At 35.9% G+C, this 20,465-nt stretch overlaps 1 protein-coding gene across 2 annotated transcripts in view; it reads left to right on the top strand.

Moving 5' to 3' along the window:
- Positions 1-14,616, top strand: part of LOC100964217 (beta-defensin 110) — an 18,522-nt gene extending 3,906 nt beyond the window's left edge. The window contains exon 2 of one of the 2 annotated variants that reach the window (XM_003802978.1): positions 14,483-14,616. In XM_003802978.1, the coding sequence (XP_003803026.1) occupies positions 14,483-14,616 (134 nt within the window). Of the gene's footprint in view, positions 1-1,870; positions 2,153-14,482 lie in introns of those variants that run through there. The other variant, XM_012813506.1, reaches the window with a different exon arrangement.
- Positions 14,617-20,465: the final 5,849 nt, after the last annotated feature.

A 20,465-nucleotide genomic window follows, 5' to 3' on the forward strand; every position in this document is an offset into this window, starting at 1 on the left:
TATAAGTTAATAACATATATAATTATATGTTTATATAATTTATATTATATATAAAAATGTATATATATATACACACATACACACACACACACACACACATATATATACATACACACACAAAAAAGACTTCTGAAAACCCATGGGTCACACTATGATTCTAAATATAGTAGCAAAAACGATTTGACTGAGAAGCTTTTAAGAGCAGTGTCTCAAACCCTGAGAATATTCAAACTCCTAGTTAAATTTCTAAAAAGAGTCAGTCTCCAAGTTGCAAAATGAAATGTGCCTTTTCTTACTGCTTTGACTATGACAAAGTCATTTTTTGTATTATACCAAATTCTGTATTTTTTAGAATGCACAAATTTTAGTTCCAGTTTTGCTCTTTAGGACATGGAAAAGAAAAATGTCTTCTACATAAAAGCATTTCCAGTATTGTCAGAAGGTTCTTGTGGCCTCAGCTACAAATTCTCCCCTCATTTTTTTTTTTTGAGACAGAGTCTCAAGCTGTCACGCTGGGCACAGTGCCATGGCATCATAGCTCACAGCAACCTCCAACTTGGGCTCAAGCAATTCTCTTGCCTCAGTTTTTCTATTTTTTTTTCCCGCAGTTTTTGGCTGAGGCTGGGTTTGAACCCACCACGTCCAGTATATGGGACCAGCACCCTACTCCTTTGAGCCACAGGAACTGCCTGGTTTTTCTGTTTTTAGTAGAGATGGTGTCTCATTTTTGCTCAGGCTAGGCTTGAACTCGTGAGCTCAAGCAATCTACCTGCCTCAACCTCCCAGAGTGCTAGGATTATAGGCATGAGCCACCGTGCCCCCCCATCCTCGTTGTTTCATGTTTAATGAGAAAAAGAATCCGGAGCAGGAGTTAGCAAACTTTTTCTAGAAATGAGCGAGACAATAAATACTTTAGGTTTTATGAACCCCATCATCTTAACTATGTCATTTTAATGCAAAAGCAATCGTAGACAGGATGCTCACAAATGTGCGGCTCTGTATCAATACAATGACTGAAAAAATCAGAGGGCAGGCTGGCTTTGGCCACATGATCATAGATGATTGACTCCTAACTGAAAATATTAACAACTCTAACAGTGATTAGGAGATGGGTGGTGCCTATGGCTCAAAGGAGGAGGTGGCGGGTCCAAACCTGACCCCAGCAGAAAACAAAAAACAAAAAACAAAAACAACGATTAGGAGAGATTCTTTCTGAGTTGCTATTCAGAAACTTTACGGTGAAAAGTAATTTTATAAACCAAATGATGGCTAATGATGGCTACACCTTTTAGTCACTCCCTTTTTTTTTTTTTATTTGTTCAGTGCTGTCCTTAGACTTGTATCTGAGTTAGATCATTTCTTTTGGAAAGTAAATCCCCAAATATTCAGTGGAGTTATGGGAATTCAGACAAATTGTCCCTATTGCCTAGTTTGCAACATTTTAGAAAGGTAAAATCAAGTCAGAGTGGAAATCTCTTAAAGAAGACTGTTCATGAAGTACAATATTCAGTTTAAACATGACTTCAAGAGTAGAAATAGAACAGCCCATCTCTCCAGTTCCATGACTGGAGAGATGGAGCCTGATAGGGATGAATCATGATCAAGTTTTTACTGTTGACTTTGAGAACCACCCTTGGGCCACTTTCCAGGCACTTGTAAAGGTGCAAATTCAAACACTTACCTGAGGTCCAAGACACTTTCTGATTTCTAGGATGTACTTTGCACTAAAGAACAATAGTTTCACTTAAACTTTCCTTAGTTAAGGGAAAATTTTCACCCTATAATCTTTTGCTTCTCGGACATTCTCCTTTTAAAGCATTGGTGTGTCGTAGCTAGCTTGCTAATTTTAGTCATTCTTTCCTTCTTACAGCCAGAAGGAGATATCCCGAGTATGGTAGCTTGGATTTGAGGAGAGAATGCAGAAAGGGTAATGGTCAATGTAAAACTCAGTGTCATGAAAATGAAGTTAGAATTGCTTACTGCATAAGACCCGGATCTCACTGCTGCTTGGAGGTATAAGGATGACAGAAGAGAAGAGACATATGCTCCAAGAACAGAGGACCATTGTTACTAAGTCTTCTCAGCATGTCCTTCAAGGCCTATGTGTCTCCATAATACCCAAATAATTAAATAAAATTTATTATTGAGCCATGCAGAAGTGGTTCTATGTCTCACCCAAATCTGGTGCCTTGATCTTGCATTTTTCTCTTGATTTCTTGGTACCAGAAGTAGCAGAATTTGTTATGGAATTTCCTCAGGAACTTCCCTAAGTTCTATGTGTCTCATGTTAGTTGACATGAGTATTGCTGTGGGAAACCCTGTATCGAATATTTGAAGAAACGTATTTCTAAGATATAAGCTCTCAGTAGAAAGGTGCTGTTATTTTATTAAACACTGCTCTACAAACATATAAATCTACTCGATTTGGGAGACATTGAGAGAGAGCTGAAGGGAGAGGACCACAGAATACTTGAATGGGAGACCAGAGGACAATCACGACCAACTTCGGCATTCACTCTTACTTATTATTTAGAAGAGAAAAATATGTATCAAGATATAGGAAAGGGAGTACAAAGGAAAGAGAAGAATTTCAGAAAGGAGAAGAGACTCTATAAAAACTAAATATTTATACCACAGAAGTCAGAAACTCTGGCCAAGAGTTTAATTCAGCTCTTCATTCCTGGGGATGGCCCTGTCTGAGGAAACACACAACAAAGGGAAGGAACAGTCACTTTTCAGCCTCGCTCTGCCTCAGTTCCTGTTTCACTGAGGATTCAGAGTATTTTCCCCTACTACATCTCAACAATGCATCTGTATCATACAGTCTCCATTCAAAAATGATAATTCTGTTATTTTTATGATATTAGGAATCCAATTCAGCAATTTCTATTTATTGAAAATTCTCAAGAAACATTACCAATACTACAACATAAGAGCAGAAGCCCCCCTCCCAATAAAATTCCATAATCTTTTGGTGATTAACTAAAGCAAACCAAAATTTATTGAACATATATATGTGGGTCATATTTAGGCTCAGAAAAACATAATAAATCAAAGATTCCCAGGGGCCAGCTATTCTCCGGATATTTTTAGTATGGAATCCCTGTGAATCCATTCTCTTTCCTAAATGCAGATAAAATGTAGATATGAGAAGTTAGTATTTTCATAATAACCATTATAACAATGACATGATGGAGAAATTTGTTTTTCTGTTTAGAGAAAATCGATGTATTTATATTCATCTCACAAAGGACTGATTAATTTTAGTGGTTCCTTTTAACAAATGTGTGTTGATTATGGAGCAATTCTTTGCTAACCACATATTGGGGCATTAAGGTATTATTTTTCATAGATTTTAATAACTTAAAATCATCTTCATTTATTCAATGTGTTCTCTTGCAAAGTAAATATCTCCAATTTTTTTTAACAATATTCACTATCACAATTTCTCAACCTTGGTAACACTGATATTTTGGTTTATATAATTCTTTATTATGGAACGTATCTTCTTTGTTTTATGTTTTATAGTATCCGTGGCCTTTACCCGATGCTAATAGCATCCTTTTATCTAAGTGTGATAATGAAAAATGTCTACCATATTGTCAAATATCCTCTGGGATATTTGGAGGGGTGGGAACAAATTCACACCTAGCTAAGAACCTTTAATTTATAAGCACTCATTCTCAAAAATATTTAAAAATAAAAAAGAAACAATAAAAAAAAGTTACATTTTCAGGGAGCCAAAAATATTTTTGTGTCTTATAAAAAAAAATTATGTACTCAAAATTTTCATGTATTATTATATATAGGCAGGAGATGCAACCTTTATGGCCCCAGAGGAAAAAAATCAATCTAACTTATGGGTAATGAATACGTTGACCAAGTCAATAAGGAGGTTAATAAATTAAATGCCTGAAATAAAAATTTGATTAGTACTTATCTTACCTAGCCAGAGACTGAGCCATCATTACCTTAAGACTCATAAACCAGAATTAAGAGGCCTAACACTTATACTATCAACATGGGGAAAATAAAAATTGAGCTTTTGAGGGACCAATATTAAAGATGGTGAGAGGTTTTCAAGCAAAGTCCTGAAGCATCTCTGCACATTAACAAGGCCGTGATGATTACTGGTATATAGAGAAACCACACCACCTACATTTCTGAGACTATCTTTCCTTGTGTAGTCAAATATACATTAAAGTCTCCAGCCCCTGAACTCAGTTCAAGGGACAAACATAAAAAACTTAAGGAAAATGTGAACCTATGTACATGAACTAGAAGATTAATTTCCTTTCCTGAGAAAATCTTAAGTGTTTCTGTGTGCAATATCAAGACTAAAATCTCTTTGATGGAATTCTGTAGCATATTTTCATTAAGAAAAAAGAAATGTTTCACTAATTACTCTGTCACCAGAATTTCCATGTGTCCAACTTCATAATTTATCAGCAAAAGAATAACTCTTCTCCCAAAAAGCAAATGCTTATAAGTAGGAAGAATTCTGGAAATTTCCTCCTAATAAAGTATAATTTTCACTGTGTAAACTGAGCTAGATAACCTTAAATTGGTCAGTTTTAAAAACTAAAAGTTTTACATTTTCCCTCCTTTCACACAGAACATAACATAAATGGTCATGATAGTGTGTATCCTTCACTTTCAGTTTTCTGTGAGTCTTTTTTTTTTTTTTGCAGTTTTTGGCCCAGGCTGGGTTTGAACTCACACCTTTGAACCATCGGCATTGCCCAGTTTTCTGTGAGTCTTCAGCTGTAACCCTGATTAAAATAGACATGAAGTATTAGCCTTTTTGCTGTTATTTGGTAGTCCAATACCCATGATTCAATTAAAAATATTATACTGAAATGAGATTTATCACCATCAAATTCCAGCACTGACTAGGAGGAGAGAAATTAGAATCCTACTTGATATTATGTACTCGAACCCAACCTATTTTCTTTCTTTATTATTTTTCTTAATTAAATCATAGCTGTGCACAGTAATACTATCATGGGGTACAGTGTGCTGTTTCCATATACAATTTGAAATAACTTTGTCCTTTTGAAATACCTTTGAACTGGTCAACATAGCCTTCATGTCATTTTCTTAGTTATTGTGTTAAGACATTTATATTCTACATTTAGAGAGATTCACATGCACCCTTATAGAATGAACCACAGGCATGTTCCCACCAATCACCCTCCACCCATTCTCCCCCCTCCCCTCCCCTGCCTCTCCCCTCTCTCCATATTCTTGGTCTAAAATTTGGTTATAGCTTTCCTATGAAAGCTATAAATTAGTTTCATATTAGGGCTGAATACATTGGATACTTTTTCTTCCATTCTTGATATACTTTGCTAAGAAGAATATTTTCCAGTTCCATCCAAATAAACATGAAGGAGGTAAAGTCTCCATCTTTCTTAATGGCTGCATAGTATTCCAGGGTGTACATCTAACACATTCCATTCATGGGTTGATGGGCACTTGGGTTTCTTCCATGAGCTAGCAATTTTGAATTGGGCTGCAATGAACATTCTGATGCAAATATCTTTATTGTAGTGTGATTTTTGGTCTTCTGGATGTATACCTAGCAGAGGAATTATAGGATGAAATGGCAGGTCTATTTTTAGTTCTCTAAGTGTTTTCCAGAAGTCTTTCCAAAAGGAACGTATTAGTTTGCAATCCCACCAGCAGTGTAGAAGTGTTCCCTTTTTTCCACATCCACGCCAGCATCTGCAATTTTGGGATTTTGTGATATGAGATGATCTTACTGGTATTAGATGATATCTCAAAGTAGTTTTGATTTCCATTTCTCTGATGATTAAGGATGGTGAGCATTTTTTATTATATCTATAGACCATGTGCCTGTCTTCTTCAAAGAAGTTTCCCTTCAAATCCCCTGCCCACCCTGAGATGGGATCACTTGTTCTCTTCTTACTTGATTTCTTTGTGGATTCTGGTTATTAAACCTTTGTCAGAGACATAACCAGCAAATATCTTCTCATAACCAGCCCCATTCTGAGGACTGTCTTCTTGCTTTGCTTACTGTGTTCTTGGCTGTACGGAAGCTTTTTAATTTGATGAGGTCCCTGTAGTGTATTTTTGATGTTGCTTCAATTGCCCGGGGGGGTCCTCCTCATAAAATTTTTGCCCAAGCTGATTTCTTCAAGTGTTTTCCCTACACATGCCTCTAGTATTTTTATAGTTTCATGTCTTAAGTTTAAATCTTTAATCCAGTGAGAGTCAATCTTAGTGGTGAAAGGTGTGGATCCAGTTTCATTCTTCTGCAAGTTGCCAGCCAGTTCGCCCAGCACCATTTGTTAAAGAGGGATCTTTTCCCCATTCAGTTTTTTTAATTGGCTTGTCAAAGATCATACAATGGTAAGTAGCTGGGTTCATCTCTTGGTTCTCTATTCTGTTCCATACATCTACCTCTCTGTTTTTGTGCCAGTACCATGCTGTTTTGATCACTATCGATTTATAGTATAGTCTGAGGTCTGGTAGTGTGATTCCTCCTGCTTTGTTTTTATTTCTGAGTAATGTCTTGGCTATTCAAAGTTTTTTCTGATTCCATATAAAATGAAGTATTATTTTTTCAAGATCTTTAAAGTATGACAATGGAACTTTAATAGGGATTGCATTAAAATTATATATTGCTTTGGGTAGTATGGACATTTTAACAATGTTCATTCTTCCCAGCCATGAGCATGATATATTTTTCCATTTGTTAACATTTTTAGCTATTTCTTTTCTTAGAGTTTCATAGTTCTCTTTATAGGATCTTTCATGTCCTTTGTTAGTAAACTCCCAAATATTTCATCTTCTTTGGCACTACTGTAAATGGAATAGAATTCTTGATTATTTTTTCAGTTTGACTGTTGTTGGTATATATAACGGCTACCAATTTGTAAGTGTTGATTTTGTAACCTGAGATGCTGCTGTATTCCTTGATGACTTCTAAGAGTTTTGTAGTAGAATCCCTGGTGTTTTCCAGGTATACCATCATATCATCTGCGAAGAGTGAAAGTTTAATCTCTTCTGATCCTATATGGATAACCTTGATTGCCTTTTCTTCCCTAATTGCAATGGCTAAAATTTCCATTACAATGTTAAAGAACAATGGAGACAATGGGCAACCTTGCCTGGTTCCTGATCTGAGTGGAAATGATTTCAATTTAACTCCATTCAGTACGATATTGGCTGTGGGTTTGCTGTAGATGGCCTCTATCAGTTTGAGAAATGTCCCTTCTATGCCAGTTTTCTTAAGTGTTCTGATCATGAAGGGATGCTGGATATTATCAAAAGCTTTTTCTGCATCAATTAAGAGAATCATGTGGTCTTTGTTTTTTAATTTGTTTATGTGATGATTTACGTTGATAGATTTACATATGTTGAACCAGTCTTGAGATCCTAGGATAAAACCCACTTGGTCATGGTGTCTAATTTGTTTGATGTGTTGCTGGATTCTATTTGTTAGGATCTTGTTGAATATTTTCACATCAATATTCACTAGTGATATTCGTCTGTAATTTTCTTTCCTTATTCAGTCTTTTCCTGGTTTGGGGATCAAGGTGATGTTTGCTTCATAGAATGTGTTGGGTAGTGTTCCTACTTTTTCTGTATTTTGGAAAGGTTAAGTAGTATAGGTACTCGTTCATCTTTAAAGGTTTGGTAGAATTCTGACATGAAGCCATCTGGTCCAGGGCTTTTCTTTTTGTGGACATTTTATATAGTTGATGCTATTTCAGAACTTGATGTAGGTCTGTTCAACATTTCCATTTGATTCTGGCTAAGTCTTAGAAGGTGGCATGCTTCAAAGTATTGGTAGATTTCCTTCAGATTTTCATATTTATAAGAATAAAATTTCTTGTAATATTCATTAAGATTTTTTGAATTTCTGAGGGGTCTGTTGTTATTTCGTCTTTACCATTTCTGATTGATTAAATTAGAGATTGTACTTTTTTTTTCTTGGTTAGGTTGGCCAAAGGTTTATCTATCTTATTGACTTTTTCAAAAAACCAACTTTGTGTTTTATTGATCTGTTATATAATCCTTTTGTTTTTAATTTCATTTAATTCTGCTCTAATTTTGGTTATTTCTTTTCTTCTGCTGGGTTTGGGATTGGAGTGTTCTTCCTTTTCCAGTTACTTGAGATGTCCCAGTAAATTGTTAACTTCCTCTCTTTCCATTTTCTTGAGGAAGGCTTGCCGTACTATAAATTTCTCTCTTAGGACTGCCTTTGCAGTATCCCAGAGGTTCGGATAATTCGTATCTTCATTATCGTTTTGTTCCAAAAATTTGGTAATTTCCTTTTTGATCTTGTCTCTGACCCACCTATCATTCAGCATAAGGTTATTTAACTTCCATGTTTTTGTATGAATCTGCAGATTCCTATTGTTACTGAGTTCAACTTTTATTCCATGATGATCTGAGAAGATACAAGGAATAATTTCTATTCTTTTAAATTTGCTGAGGTTAGACTTGTGGCCTAAGATGTGGTCGATTTTGGAGTATGTTCTGTTGGCTGATGACAAAAATGTGTACTCAGTTTTGTTAGGATGAAATGTTCTATAGATGTCCGTTAAATCCAAATGCTAAATGGTTAAGTTTAAATCTAAAATTTTTTTTTGCTAAGCTTCTTGTTAGAAGATCTATCCAACACTGACAAAGGAGTATTGAAATCTCTGACTCCAACCTATTTTCACATTTACTTTACCTCTAGAACAAAATCTAATTCCAACTGGCCATTTATTTATTCAGGAAATATTTCATAAATGACTTCTTCCCAGGCACAATATCCTGGTTTTTGGATTTGGAGCTAAAAAATAACAGTTCCTGGATGAAGGAACGAATATTGATTGATTACCCAATTGATAGAGTTCAAACCTGAATAAGATATGGGATAGTCCCCTCAAAAGATTAATGTTAGTTCATAACATGGATAATACATAAGTCAGATGATTCGTTCAGCATGACTTTCCTCATTTAGTTACTCATTCAATAAATGTGTCAGATTTCAATAACATTGGGACATATATGTAAACAAAACAGACAACATTCCCTGTCTTTATGGAGTGCATATTCTAGTGAGTCAAATAAATAAAGAGTGAATATAATAAATAAGCAAATTTTGTAGTATGTCATGAAAAGTGTTACATAAAAGAGAGCAAACCAGGATCAAAGGACCCCAAATGCTGGTGGGCTCTAGAATTTTAAATATGATTTTCTATGGGGCCCTAAAGATCAGGTAACACTTGAGAAATGTTAAAGTGAGTGGTTTATAGGAGCACACCTGAAATTTGTGCAGAATTCCTGGGAGACAAGAGTTGCGAGCAAAGAGTGAGGAGAATTTTAGGAGATGGGTCAGAGGGAAAATGTATTGACACATTGCCCAGAGAGTTTTAAGAACTAGATGGGATTTTACTTCTATTCTGAGAGGAATCTAAAAGGTTTTAGACAGAGGAAAGACATGATTTAAATTTTGTTTTAAAAAGGACTAAATGCTTCAGTGAGTTAAGAAGGAGGCTATAAAAATAACATGAGCTGAAAAAAACTGTACATAGCAGGTTATGGGATCTCAGTTCATAATAATGAAAACAATGAGGAGTGGTAAGATTCTAGATATGTTAAAGGGAGAGTTAGCTAGATTTCATGAGAGATTGAATTTTGGCTGTCAGAAAAAGAAAGGGTCAAGAATGACTTCAAGATTTCTTGCCTGAGCAAATAGAAATATCAAGTTTATCATTGACTAAGATAGAGAGAATATTAGATGAAACAAATTTGAGTTGGGCATGTAAAATTTGGACATATCTTATAGATTTGACAAGTTGTGTGATAAAGATGGCTAGAAAACTAGAATGGATATAGTCATTTTTTGAGTTGGCAAGATGGGTTAGAATCTAACAAATGGATTGAGGGACTGGGTCTTTATTAACAAGTAGGGAGATGCTCTCTTTATTCAGATGAGGGAGGGATAGAACAAACAGATACAGGGCTAACAGGTGGGTTAATTTGGTGGGTGAAAGTCTGGAAAAATTCTCTTAGAAATACTCAGCTGTGTTATTGAACAAGGAAGAAAGATCGTTAGCCAAGAGTGAAGATGGGAAGGATGTTTTTGCACTGTGAGAGAGACAAGAATTTCAACAGAAGGTTGAATAGACTCTGCATTCTTCATAGTGTCCTGTCTCCTGCATCTTCATCTTCTCCTTTGTTGTTGATTTGTTCTTATTTTTTCTTACATATCGAACTATATGACTTTGCCATTTTAATTAGTAAAAATAACTTTAAATTTCAACCAATTAATTTAGTTCTATTAATAAATACAAATATTCTCAGGTCTTTTTTATCTTTAAAAAAATAGCCTCCCTTATCTTTTTTGTTGTTGTTGTTGTTCAAGCTGATTTCTACTTTCCCTTAGTCTATTCCTCACAAAACTTCTTGAAAAGTAACCTAGAGTCATAGCCTGCTGTTGATTAACTTTTACACACCCTTCCCTTCATACAATTAACTGTAAATATTTTGGCTAATACTATAACTATTTTCCTAAAAGCAAACACAGAGTCCTATTGTAATTCTTTACCTTGCTGAACTTCCCCTGAATGCCAAAGGTCACTGGTATTGCAACAATTATTAACTGATTTTCTATTTTTAATAATATCCTAAATACCAGTGGCCTCCAATGTTTTGTCCCGAATCCCCTTTCCTCTTGCTTATATATGCTTTTTTACATTATTTTGTCAACTCCAGTGATTTCTGCTACCAGAGCGTATTTTCTCAATCTTCTTTCCAAACCACAAAGCTATATTTCCTACTACTTAAGGAAATTACCTGGATAGCTTCCAAACTATTTGATCCTATTTTGATCAAAATAAACTCTCAGTTTTCACAAGCACTAAACTCTGTTCCATCTCTTTTATCCTCTGTTTCACTGTCAACCATACAATCTTAATGGCTAAAACACGGTCATTGCCATTATCAATAATACAGTTTAAAAACTTAAACATTTGTTATTACTGCTACTCTCCTTCCCAGATCCTTTCAGAACAAATCAGAAACTTAGCAAATTGTCTTGCTTCTCATCCAGAAATATCTGCTAGATTCGCTTTATTTTCCAATCTCATTAACTTAATTATCTTTATCATCATTTCTTAGACTGTTCTAACAACCTTACACGTAGGTGCTCTGCTATAAAATTCTGTCTGTTCTCTCCCTCGGTGAGCAGAATGGAGTTCACCACTCCCTTTATGATAATATTCAACACCGTAGCTTGGAGGGCCTTTTGCCACCTGTGCCAGGTTTGATTTCCTTATATTTCTGAAGTTTATGTCCATAGTCCTTCAATTATGCTAAAAAGTCACATAATTCTGCATAGATCACAAATTCTTTGAAAACATGACAGCTGTGCTGAGGATACTTCTCTTTGCTTGTAAGACCATCCCCCAATTTTGTAAAAACATGCAGCCATGCTTTCAACAGTCACCTCCTTAGTGAAGCACTGAAGCACTTACTTGCTTTGCAGACCCACAAACCGGGCTCTGTATCTTTTCTTTCCTCCTCTCTCTGACACCTTGTGCAGAGTTCTCACCTTCAGATTTCCTGCTGGGAGAAATGGGAAGAGTTAAACCTCTTCATAAGTTAATTGGAAGATTAAATCAGAAAATGAATATAGCTTGCTTAGGAAAGAACATGACACTGAGGGGACACGTAATAAAATGTGACTATTAGTAGTGGTTATGGAGGAGCAGGTCGAGTAGAAACAGTCAAGTGAACTTTTTCAGGAAGCATTTAGAGCTCTTTATTTTGTGCCGTGGAGGCCATATTATTTATATCTCGAAATTGTCTTTAAAAGGTATTGTATTTTTTCCAGATTTATGTCCTCACCTCTCAACAAATATTAACTTTCTCTCAGAGGTAAAGGACTTAAATATTTTGTTCATTTCGTCTCTACTTCGCAAAGGACTAAATATAAGTAGTTGTTGACTAAACATGTGTTGTAGGAATCACAAGAATTTGCATACTTTCCATTTAATAGGAAATGTAGAGAAAATAGGTTAACTAAGAAAGGGTATGCTAGCCTGCCATAATTTATAAATCACTCATACTAGTGACAAAAAATCTTTCTAAATGGATTATGGGCTACACACTATTTTCCTGTCTATTATCTCATTTAATTGCCACACAACCCTCAGAATATTATCAAACACATTTTGTAGTTAAGAAAAGAAATACAGGAGATTAAGTTATTTGCTCCATTGACACAGGAAACAACTAATAGAGAGCTTATCATAGAGCACACAGAGTTTCTCATTACATAATATAAACTAGGTTCCAATCTATTCATTTAGTCAGTCTTTTATTTTTTCAGTTATTTAACACCTTTGTTTAGTATGTTATTTCAAGCATTTTACTATATGCTGACATAAATTAGTGAATAAGGCAGATAGTGGGCCTGGTCTACTGTAACTTTAAGACCAGAAGTTTGTGCTTGAACTAGACGTATATTTATATAGCTAGCTAGATAGCAGGGCACAAACACTAGTAAAGATTTTACAGTACTGCATAAAAAATGAACACAATGATTTGCTTAAGGTCAAATTTTAGAGTGGATACAAATGAGAAATAAAGACAAAATAAAAACCTGATTTTGAGGGCTTATTAATTTTTAACACTGAAAGAACAATTTCCATATTTTCTCTGATTATACCTTTTGAAATTTCACAAAGACCTCAATTTAATGAGGAAATTGAAATCCAATGAGCTAAATCATGTTTATTCCATGTAACTGTGGTCCCCAACCACAGCCATGTCCTGTTAGGAGCTCAGCCACAGAGCTCCACCTTCCCATGGACCAATTCCCCTTTAATACACACTCCATGGAAAAATTGTGTTTTGTGGGAAAGCTGTCTCCCATGAAACTTAGGAACCAGGATGCACAGCAGGAGGTGGGTGGAAGGCAATCCAGGGAAGCAGTTTATGGCCACCGGCGGCTTCCCATTGCTCTCATCACTGCCTGAGCTCCCCCTGTCCCACCCTACTCCCCCTGAAAATTGTCTTCATGTAGCGGGTCTCTGGTGCCAAAAAGGTTGGGGATGACTGCACACACTAATAAATAAAAAATTTAGGTTAATACATATTATTTCCAATCTCGTGTCTGACCTCATCCAGCATAATGATCTTCCCATTCCGCTCCAATGTCAGAAGGCATCCTATATGCTTTATCTATTGCATTCTACCCAAGCCCTCGACTTGCTCAGAAATAGCATAAGATGAAAATACAAATAACAGGAATAGTCACAGTTTCTAGGAAGGATTTTCCCAGTGATATGAAAAAGAAGAAACTGCAAGAATATGAGTCATGTACCCATCAATGTGACATGAAAATGATATACCTCTCCTTCCACGACAAGAGGTAGTGACAATGCTGAGTACATTCTTCAGCCCTCAAACACGGTTGATGACTGGTTATAGGAAGAAATATCCTGTTCAATTTGAAAAACTGAAAATTATTTTAGAATACACAAAGTTTATGGGATGAGTGGACGGAGCTGATCAGTACTGTGGATGTTACAAATTTACAAGGAGGTCCTACGAATGGCAGAAAAAAATATTCTTCTGGCTGATGGAAGTACGGAAGTGGTGAACCGCTGCATCCTTTACTCTTCAAACAAGAAGAATGGATTAAAAGTGCAGACATACCTGTCTTACAGGAGAACTTTCATCACACAGCTGGTGAACAATGAGAGGAACAGAAATACAAGGAAGAAGGAAAGGCCATCAACTTTTACACCAAGGAAAGGCTCAATGGGAAGATGTCTTTGTAAAGCAAATTGAAAAAAAAAAAAATCAGCAACGGATTGTATGGTTTGCAGCAGAAGAAATGGAAGGAGGAAACCATTTTCTACTGTGAGTTATGGAAGAAGCAGCTTGAACTTCATCCTGGAGATTGCTTCAAGAAGTATGGTATTCATTAGTAAAGTGTTATTATAGACTGGTGCAAGAGGCAGATTTATTTGTTTTAGTATAATGGGAAAAGTTTCAATGAAGAATAAGATCTGAAATAGTGAATAAAACCACTAGACAAGTGATGCTGTGAGAAGCAATAAGATTAGCTTTAAACATGGAAAAAAAAGTGAAAATCACAAGTTTTTAAAGAACTTCACACATGATTTCAAGGAAAGCATGGGAGTGTGAATATAGTCTTAATAAATTAAGAAAAACAAAGTAGGGTTTTAAGATTCCCTAGGAGCCATATGAAGTATAAAATTGATGTAAGCTTCAGATAAGGTCATCCACATTTTATGCAAGTAAAATTTTTGTGGTTCAGTCATTTTCTGACTGGAAAATTGTGCTCCCAAGCAACTGGACGTTCCCCACGTCCATCTTGCACGTACATAATCTAATGACTGAAGCAGTTTCTGTCTTTTCTTGGTGAGAAACTCCAGCAAGTCCATTAGAGATTGATAATGTCAGATGTCTCTCTTCATTGCAGCCAGAAGTGACTTTCAGCCAAAGTACAGATTTGAGAGATGCGAAAAAGTGAAAGGAGTTTGTAAAACATTCTGTGATGATATTGAATATGATTATGGATACTGCATTAAATGGAGAAATACGTGCTGCGTGTAAACTCTGAAAAACAGAAGTAAGATCAAGCATCAAACCTGGACCAAAGATGCATCTTACTTACTCAAGAGTAGGTAAAAAATATTGCAATGTTTAATAAAATGTACACTTAAAATCCTAATATATATCTATTTATATACAAAGAAATTTAGTCTTTATTGTGGATTTCTTGTTTCAGACGGATGAACATTATTAAGCAAAGGAATAGACTCTGTGCTTAAAACCACACTACTGCCACTTCATCCACCAGACCTTCTTACTACATGTCTAAGTTACTCTGCTCTCCCTCTAAACACATGTATGTGAATTATTGCCAACTTCACTGTATCACAGTTATCTTCCCATATCTTTGTCTCCACACTAAAATCTCTCTCTGTATTTTGTATATGTTTCCATTCCATTCTTCTTTAAAAACAAGAATATAATAATAAATATGTGTCTTCCCTTTCCAATGTGAGCCTTTAAACTTGACTTGTCTAATTTGTATACATTTAACCAATTACTGTAATTGATAGATGATATTAGTACCTTTTAAGAGTTTAAGAATTATTACTAATTACTAATAAATGAATAAAACATTAATAGTTGAATGGTGTTTGCTCATTAGGGTAATTAAGTACTATTCATACCACATCAAAGTAATGAATAACAATGTCTAAGAGAGAGTGCCCCTTTTAGCTGTGCAAGTTTTTATTCAAAGGAAATTCCACAGGGAAGCTTAGTAGTAGGTAATCTCCTAGCAATATAGGATAGTGCCTGGTCAGCTCAATCCTCTCCTGTCAGAGAATATATCTAATGAAGGAATCACCAATTTGCTTTGGACAAGAATTGGAATCACATAGCTATGGAGAGTCTTGTGTAAGAAAGCTCAGTTCAGCTGATGAGTAAACCTCACACACTAGTCAGACCTCCCTTTTCTGAGATCCATTCTGAAATCTAACAGAGTGAGCTTAGTCTAGGAGGGTAATGATAGAGATATCTAGAGGAGTTACATCAATTTTGAGAAAGTTCTTCCACAACTGTGCAGCTAATGTCTATATGGATATTTGGGAAATGTCAGGGGGAACAAAAAATATGAAGAAGCACGGAAAGCTACCATGGAGATCAGGTGGTAGCAAAAGGAAGACTCCCAGCCACCCTGGAGATAATATTATCTACCAAAGAAATCCTCATGGAGGAAGGATGGCGTTTATGTTTTCAGAAGTTGTATGACTGTGGGTATCAGGGTGGGTGATGGCAATTAGTCTACAAGAGACTGTTGTTATTACAACATACATCAAAGTGCTGAAAATTGTTTAGGCTACTTTACCTGAGTATTTAAATTGTGCACATAGATGTGGATATGGTAGATTCCATCTAATCAAGACAAGTAGTGAGTTTCTAGACCAAGACATCTACAGAAAATTCTTATTGCTATTTTTTTTTGAAAGTACAATTATTTTTCTCGGACATCTAGCCCACTAAATACAACACTATTCAACCAAGCATAGAACTATTCTTATTCTTAATAAGCACAAGAGAGGCAATAATTCTCTATTCCCTCATTTACCCAACACAACCAAATAAATTCTTCTCATATATTTGTATGAGAAGAAATATTTTAATTCCTTGGTACTAACAAATTTTCTACTATAAAGATGCTCCTTTTTTTAGCAGTTGAATACCAGGGGTGGAGCCAGTGACTGACCCCGACCCCACTGTTGGTTTGTTGTTGCATATTTGTTTGTGCAGGGAGTTTGTGCAGCTTCACCATTCATGACTTCTGTTATTAGATCCTTACCCATGTACCCATGATACTTTTGCATGTCAATACTCTTGGATCAATGATTCTCAATAATTTTCTTATCCCTAGACACAAGTTATATTCCTTTTTTCTAGGAAAAGCTAGTGTTCCATTTTTTTCCTAAGTGTTTTCATGGTGAAGTTAGTAAGCAGTATGTTTTTGTTCAGTGAAGATCAAGGTATGTATGACTGAAAATATATAATACCTGATAATTCTGTAAATCCACTTGTGTCAAACAATGACTTACTTATTTCCTCATGATACAGACAAAAAATGGTGAAGAGACAACATAACTTGTCAGTGGCTGAGATAAAGAAATCTGATAGGGTCAGAATTGGGGGTAATGAGGACATTTTCACTAGTTCAGATACTGAAGAAGAAGAATCTGTAGAGGTAAAACATGAGATTATTTCTTCTGAAGAAGAGAATGAAGAAGAAGAAGAAGAAGAAGATGATGATGATAGTGGAGAAGAAGAAATGAAAAACATGGAGCCCCAGAGAAGACCATGCCTGTTGTAATAGAGAAGCCTACACTGAGATGACAGCACCATCAGGATTGACATAACATTCACAGCTGATAAAGGATCAGGGAGATGAAATGTGACTGATATTATGAAGACTCAACCAGTAAAGTATGATCAAGAACAGAACCCTAAACTCCATGGGATGCTTTCAACTATTTATTGATAATGACATTGTAGATATCATTATCAAATTTACAAACCAGAAATTACATCTAGTCAAAGAGTTGTGTAAGGATGTATCCATCCAAATTTCTGGCAATTCTCTAAAAAAGAAATATTATGAGTAATTGGAATTCTTCTAAATTGTGGTGTGTACTGGAAAAATGACAATATCCAAGATCTTTTTTTTTTTTTTTTTTTTTGAGACAGAGCCTCAAGCTGTCACCTTAGGTAGAGTGCTATGGCATCACAGCTCACAGCAACCTCCAACTCCTGGGCTCAAGCAAGTCTCCTGCCTCAGACTCCCAAGTAGCTGGGACCACAGGCGCCCACCACAACGCCTAGCTATTTTTTGGTTGCAGCTGTCATTGTTGTTTGGCGGGCCTCTGCTGGATTCGAACCTGCCACCTTAGGTGTATGTGGCTGGCACCTTAGCTACTTGAGCCACAGGCACCGAACCCCAAGATCTTTTCAATGAGGAGAATTTTCCGGTTCACCATGGTATGTTTTCAGAATGCAGAATGTTGACTCCTACTGAAATGTCTGCATTTGAATGATGCTACAACACATCAAGCTCACAGACAGCACAGTAAGTTTGCTCCAACAGCACAGGTATATGTGATAAATAAGATCTCACTTCACTACAATCCTCAAAACTCTGTCGCTGTCAGTGAGGAATTGGTGTCTTTGCACACCAACTAAACCTGGAAAGTATGGCATTGCAGTGAAACTTTTGTGTGATTATTGTACAAACTACTGTTTTGAGGTGGAGCCATACGCTGGGATATCAGAGAACCTTCCAAGAAATTACAATAGTGGCTGTGAGATTGTAAAAACACTAGTTACGTATTGCCTTTTGATTCAATCCAGAAGAAATATTACCATGGGCAGAAAGGTTAAATCCATCACCCTGGCTTCTGACTTGTTTCAAAAGAATGTAAACCCAGTTGGTACTGTTCACAGAGGATTTGCCTCTAGACCTCAGACCAACATCAATGAAAAACTCTCTATCTGGTATAGTAAGATTTGCCTTCTCTCCCTGTATGTTATGTAGGTTATGTTCCAACGACAGGAATAGTAATTATATTACCATAAAGCACAAAGATAAGATGACAGCTAATAAGCCTGACAGTGATCCACTTTTATAATATTACTAACCAGGCTCCCGTGCACTTGATAAGTGCATGAGAATGTATTCCTGTCACAGAAGATCTCAGCATTGGCCCCTCCCAGTTTTCCTCAACATCATGGACACTGCAGCATACAATTTGTATGTGATTTTTTGGGAAACAATTAGCCATTGGTTGTAACTTCATTGTAAGAAACAATTGGGAAGAAAATAGCTTTTGAAAAATTTAACAGAATGATCCTGTAAAGAAATCGTAAGAAGAAAAACCCAAAACGCACACAATCTCCACAGAAATATATATTGTGGACACGAATACAATCAAGGACAAGGTGTAATGACAAGAGCAATGGATAATATCAAACCAAGAAGAAGAGTTAAAGTAAGGTGACCAGATGTCCCACTTTTGGTGGGACAGTCCTGGTTTTTAGCAATTTGTCCTGCATCCCATAGCATTTTTAAAAAGTCCCTATTTTTGGAAAGAATGCACAACAAGCTAGGGAACAGCTTTCAGCTGCTGAAAAGGTTAATGTAACTCCATTTGGGAATGAAGAGGTTAATGTAACTTCATTTGGAAATGAAAAGGCTAATGTAAACTACCTACTCCCCTCCTGGGCAAGGTCTCCCAGGCAGAATCCTATCAGAAAGAGACTGGCTCCCTCCCTTGCTTCTAGGCAAGGACAATAAGCTCAGAAAGAGCCAAATTGTCTGGAACAAACAAGTAGCCCCCCACTCCAGAGGGTCCCTAACCATAAACAGCTCAGCCAATAGCAGCCCAGCAGACAAAACACCCAATGAAGCCCCTATGTTCTTTAAAAACCTCAGCTTGCTTCACTAGGGGGTCGTCCTTCCCCCAGCTACACTGAAGGGAACAGTGGCCCAAGCATATACTTGCAAAATAAAGCACTTTTTGTTTTTAGATGTGTGTGGTGGTCTCTCTGCAGCAATTCTGGTCCCAACACTGCCATGTGGCTATTTCGCCAGGATATGAGTTTTATATTATTTTTGTTAATTTTATAATGTTAAACTTTAATAATAACAAATAATTGTTGAGAACTGCTTATCAAAGTTCGCATTGTTGATCAGTTGTTAGAATTTGATCACCATTGTTTGGACTTAATGAACAATGGCATTTTTTGGCATTGGCAACCATGAAAACATTTTGTAACTGTCTCTCAGTTGATACACATTGTACTGCGTGCTAGTGCTAGTTAAACAAGTGATGTCAACAAATCAGCTATTCAGATAATTTAGGTAAGTAATTCATTTATTTATTTCATGAATTTAGCAGACAGTACTTGTATTATTTATATTTTATAGTGGTGGCAAAAAGTCTAGCACCAGCCTTGAAAGTGACACTTCTGACTTACAAGGTATCATTATTAAAAAAATATATTGATAAGGATAAGATTAACTCTTAGGCATCAGCAAAAATCACAATAGAGAACAAATGCTTAGAAATACTTCATCATTTTGAAACAAACCATGTTCCATACAATAATGCACTAATAATTATGGGCTATGCGCTGTCCTTACCAGGAACTAATGCTGCGACTGAATGCGTTTTTTTCTATGGTAAATAAAGTGTGGGCATCAGAAAAATCACAATTAAATGTTGAGACTTTGAAAGCCATTTTATGTGTGAAATATAATTTAACAAATTCCTGTGAGAAATTTCATGACCTTTTGAACAACCACAGCAATCTACTAAAAAATATTCACTCAAATGAGAAATATGCCAAAGAATAAAATAATACTATACATATTTTTTTTTTTTGGCCAGGGCTGGGTTTGAACCCACCACCTTTGGCATATGGGGCCAGTGCCCTACTCCTTTGAGCCACAGGCACCACCTTATACATAATTTTTTTTTATGTATTATATTTGTAAATTGTACTTATGTTGAAATTAAAAATATATATATTACAATACTATTTTTGCGTTCTACAAAAATTTTTGTTGCTCCATATATACCAAGTACCAAATTTTTAATTAAGAACACCCCCCCACACCCCACCCCCGGTCAATGGTGTCCCGCTTTACCAAGTTAAAATCTAGTCACCTTAAGTTAAAGGCAAACAGTAAAGTCCTTACCAAAAAGAAGTGGCTGTTACCTTTGTCACTATGGAAGAGACTGGAAATATATGAAGGCCTGAAGTGATTGCAACAAATACATCTGTCCCAGCCACACATCAGAAGAAGAAAATGTAATGACAAGAATATGTGGAGAATGTCATTAAAATATTATTATTTACTTGTG

The sequence above is a fragment of the Otolemur garnettii genome, unplaced genomic scaffold, assembly GCF_000181295.1.
Source record: "Otolemur garnettii isolate 467f Iridium unplaced genomic scaffold, OtoGar3 scaffold00269, whole genome shotgun sequence".
Lineage (NCBI taxonomy): Eukaryota > Metazoa > Chordata > Mammalia > Primates > Galagidae > Otolemur > Otolemur garnettii.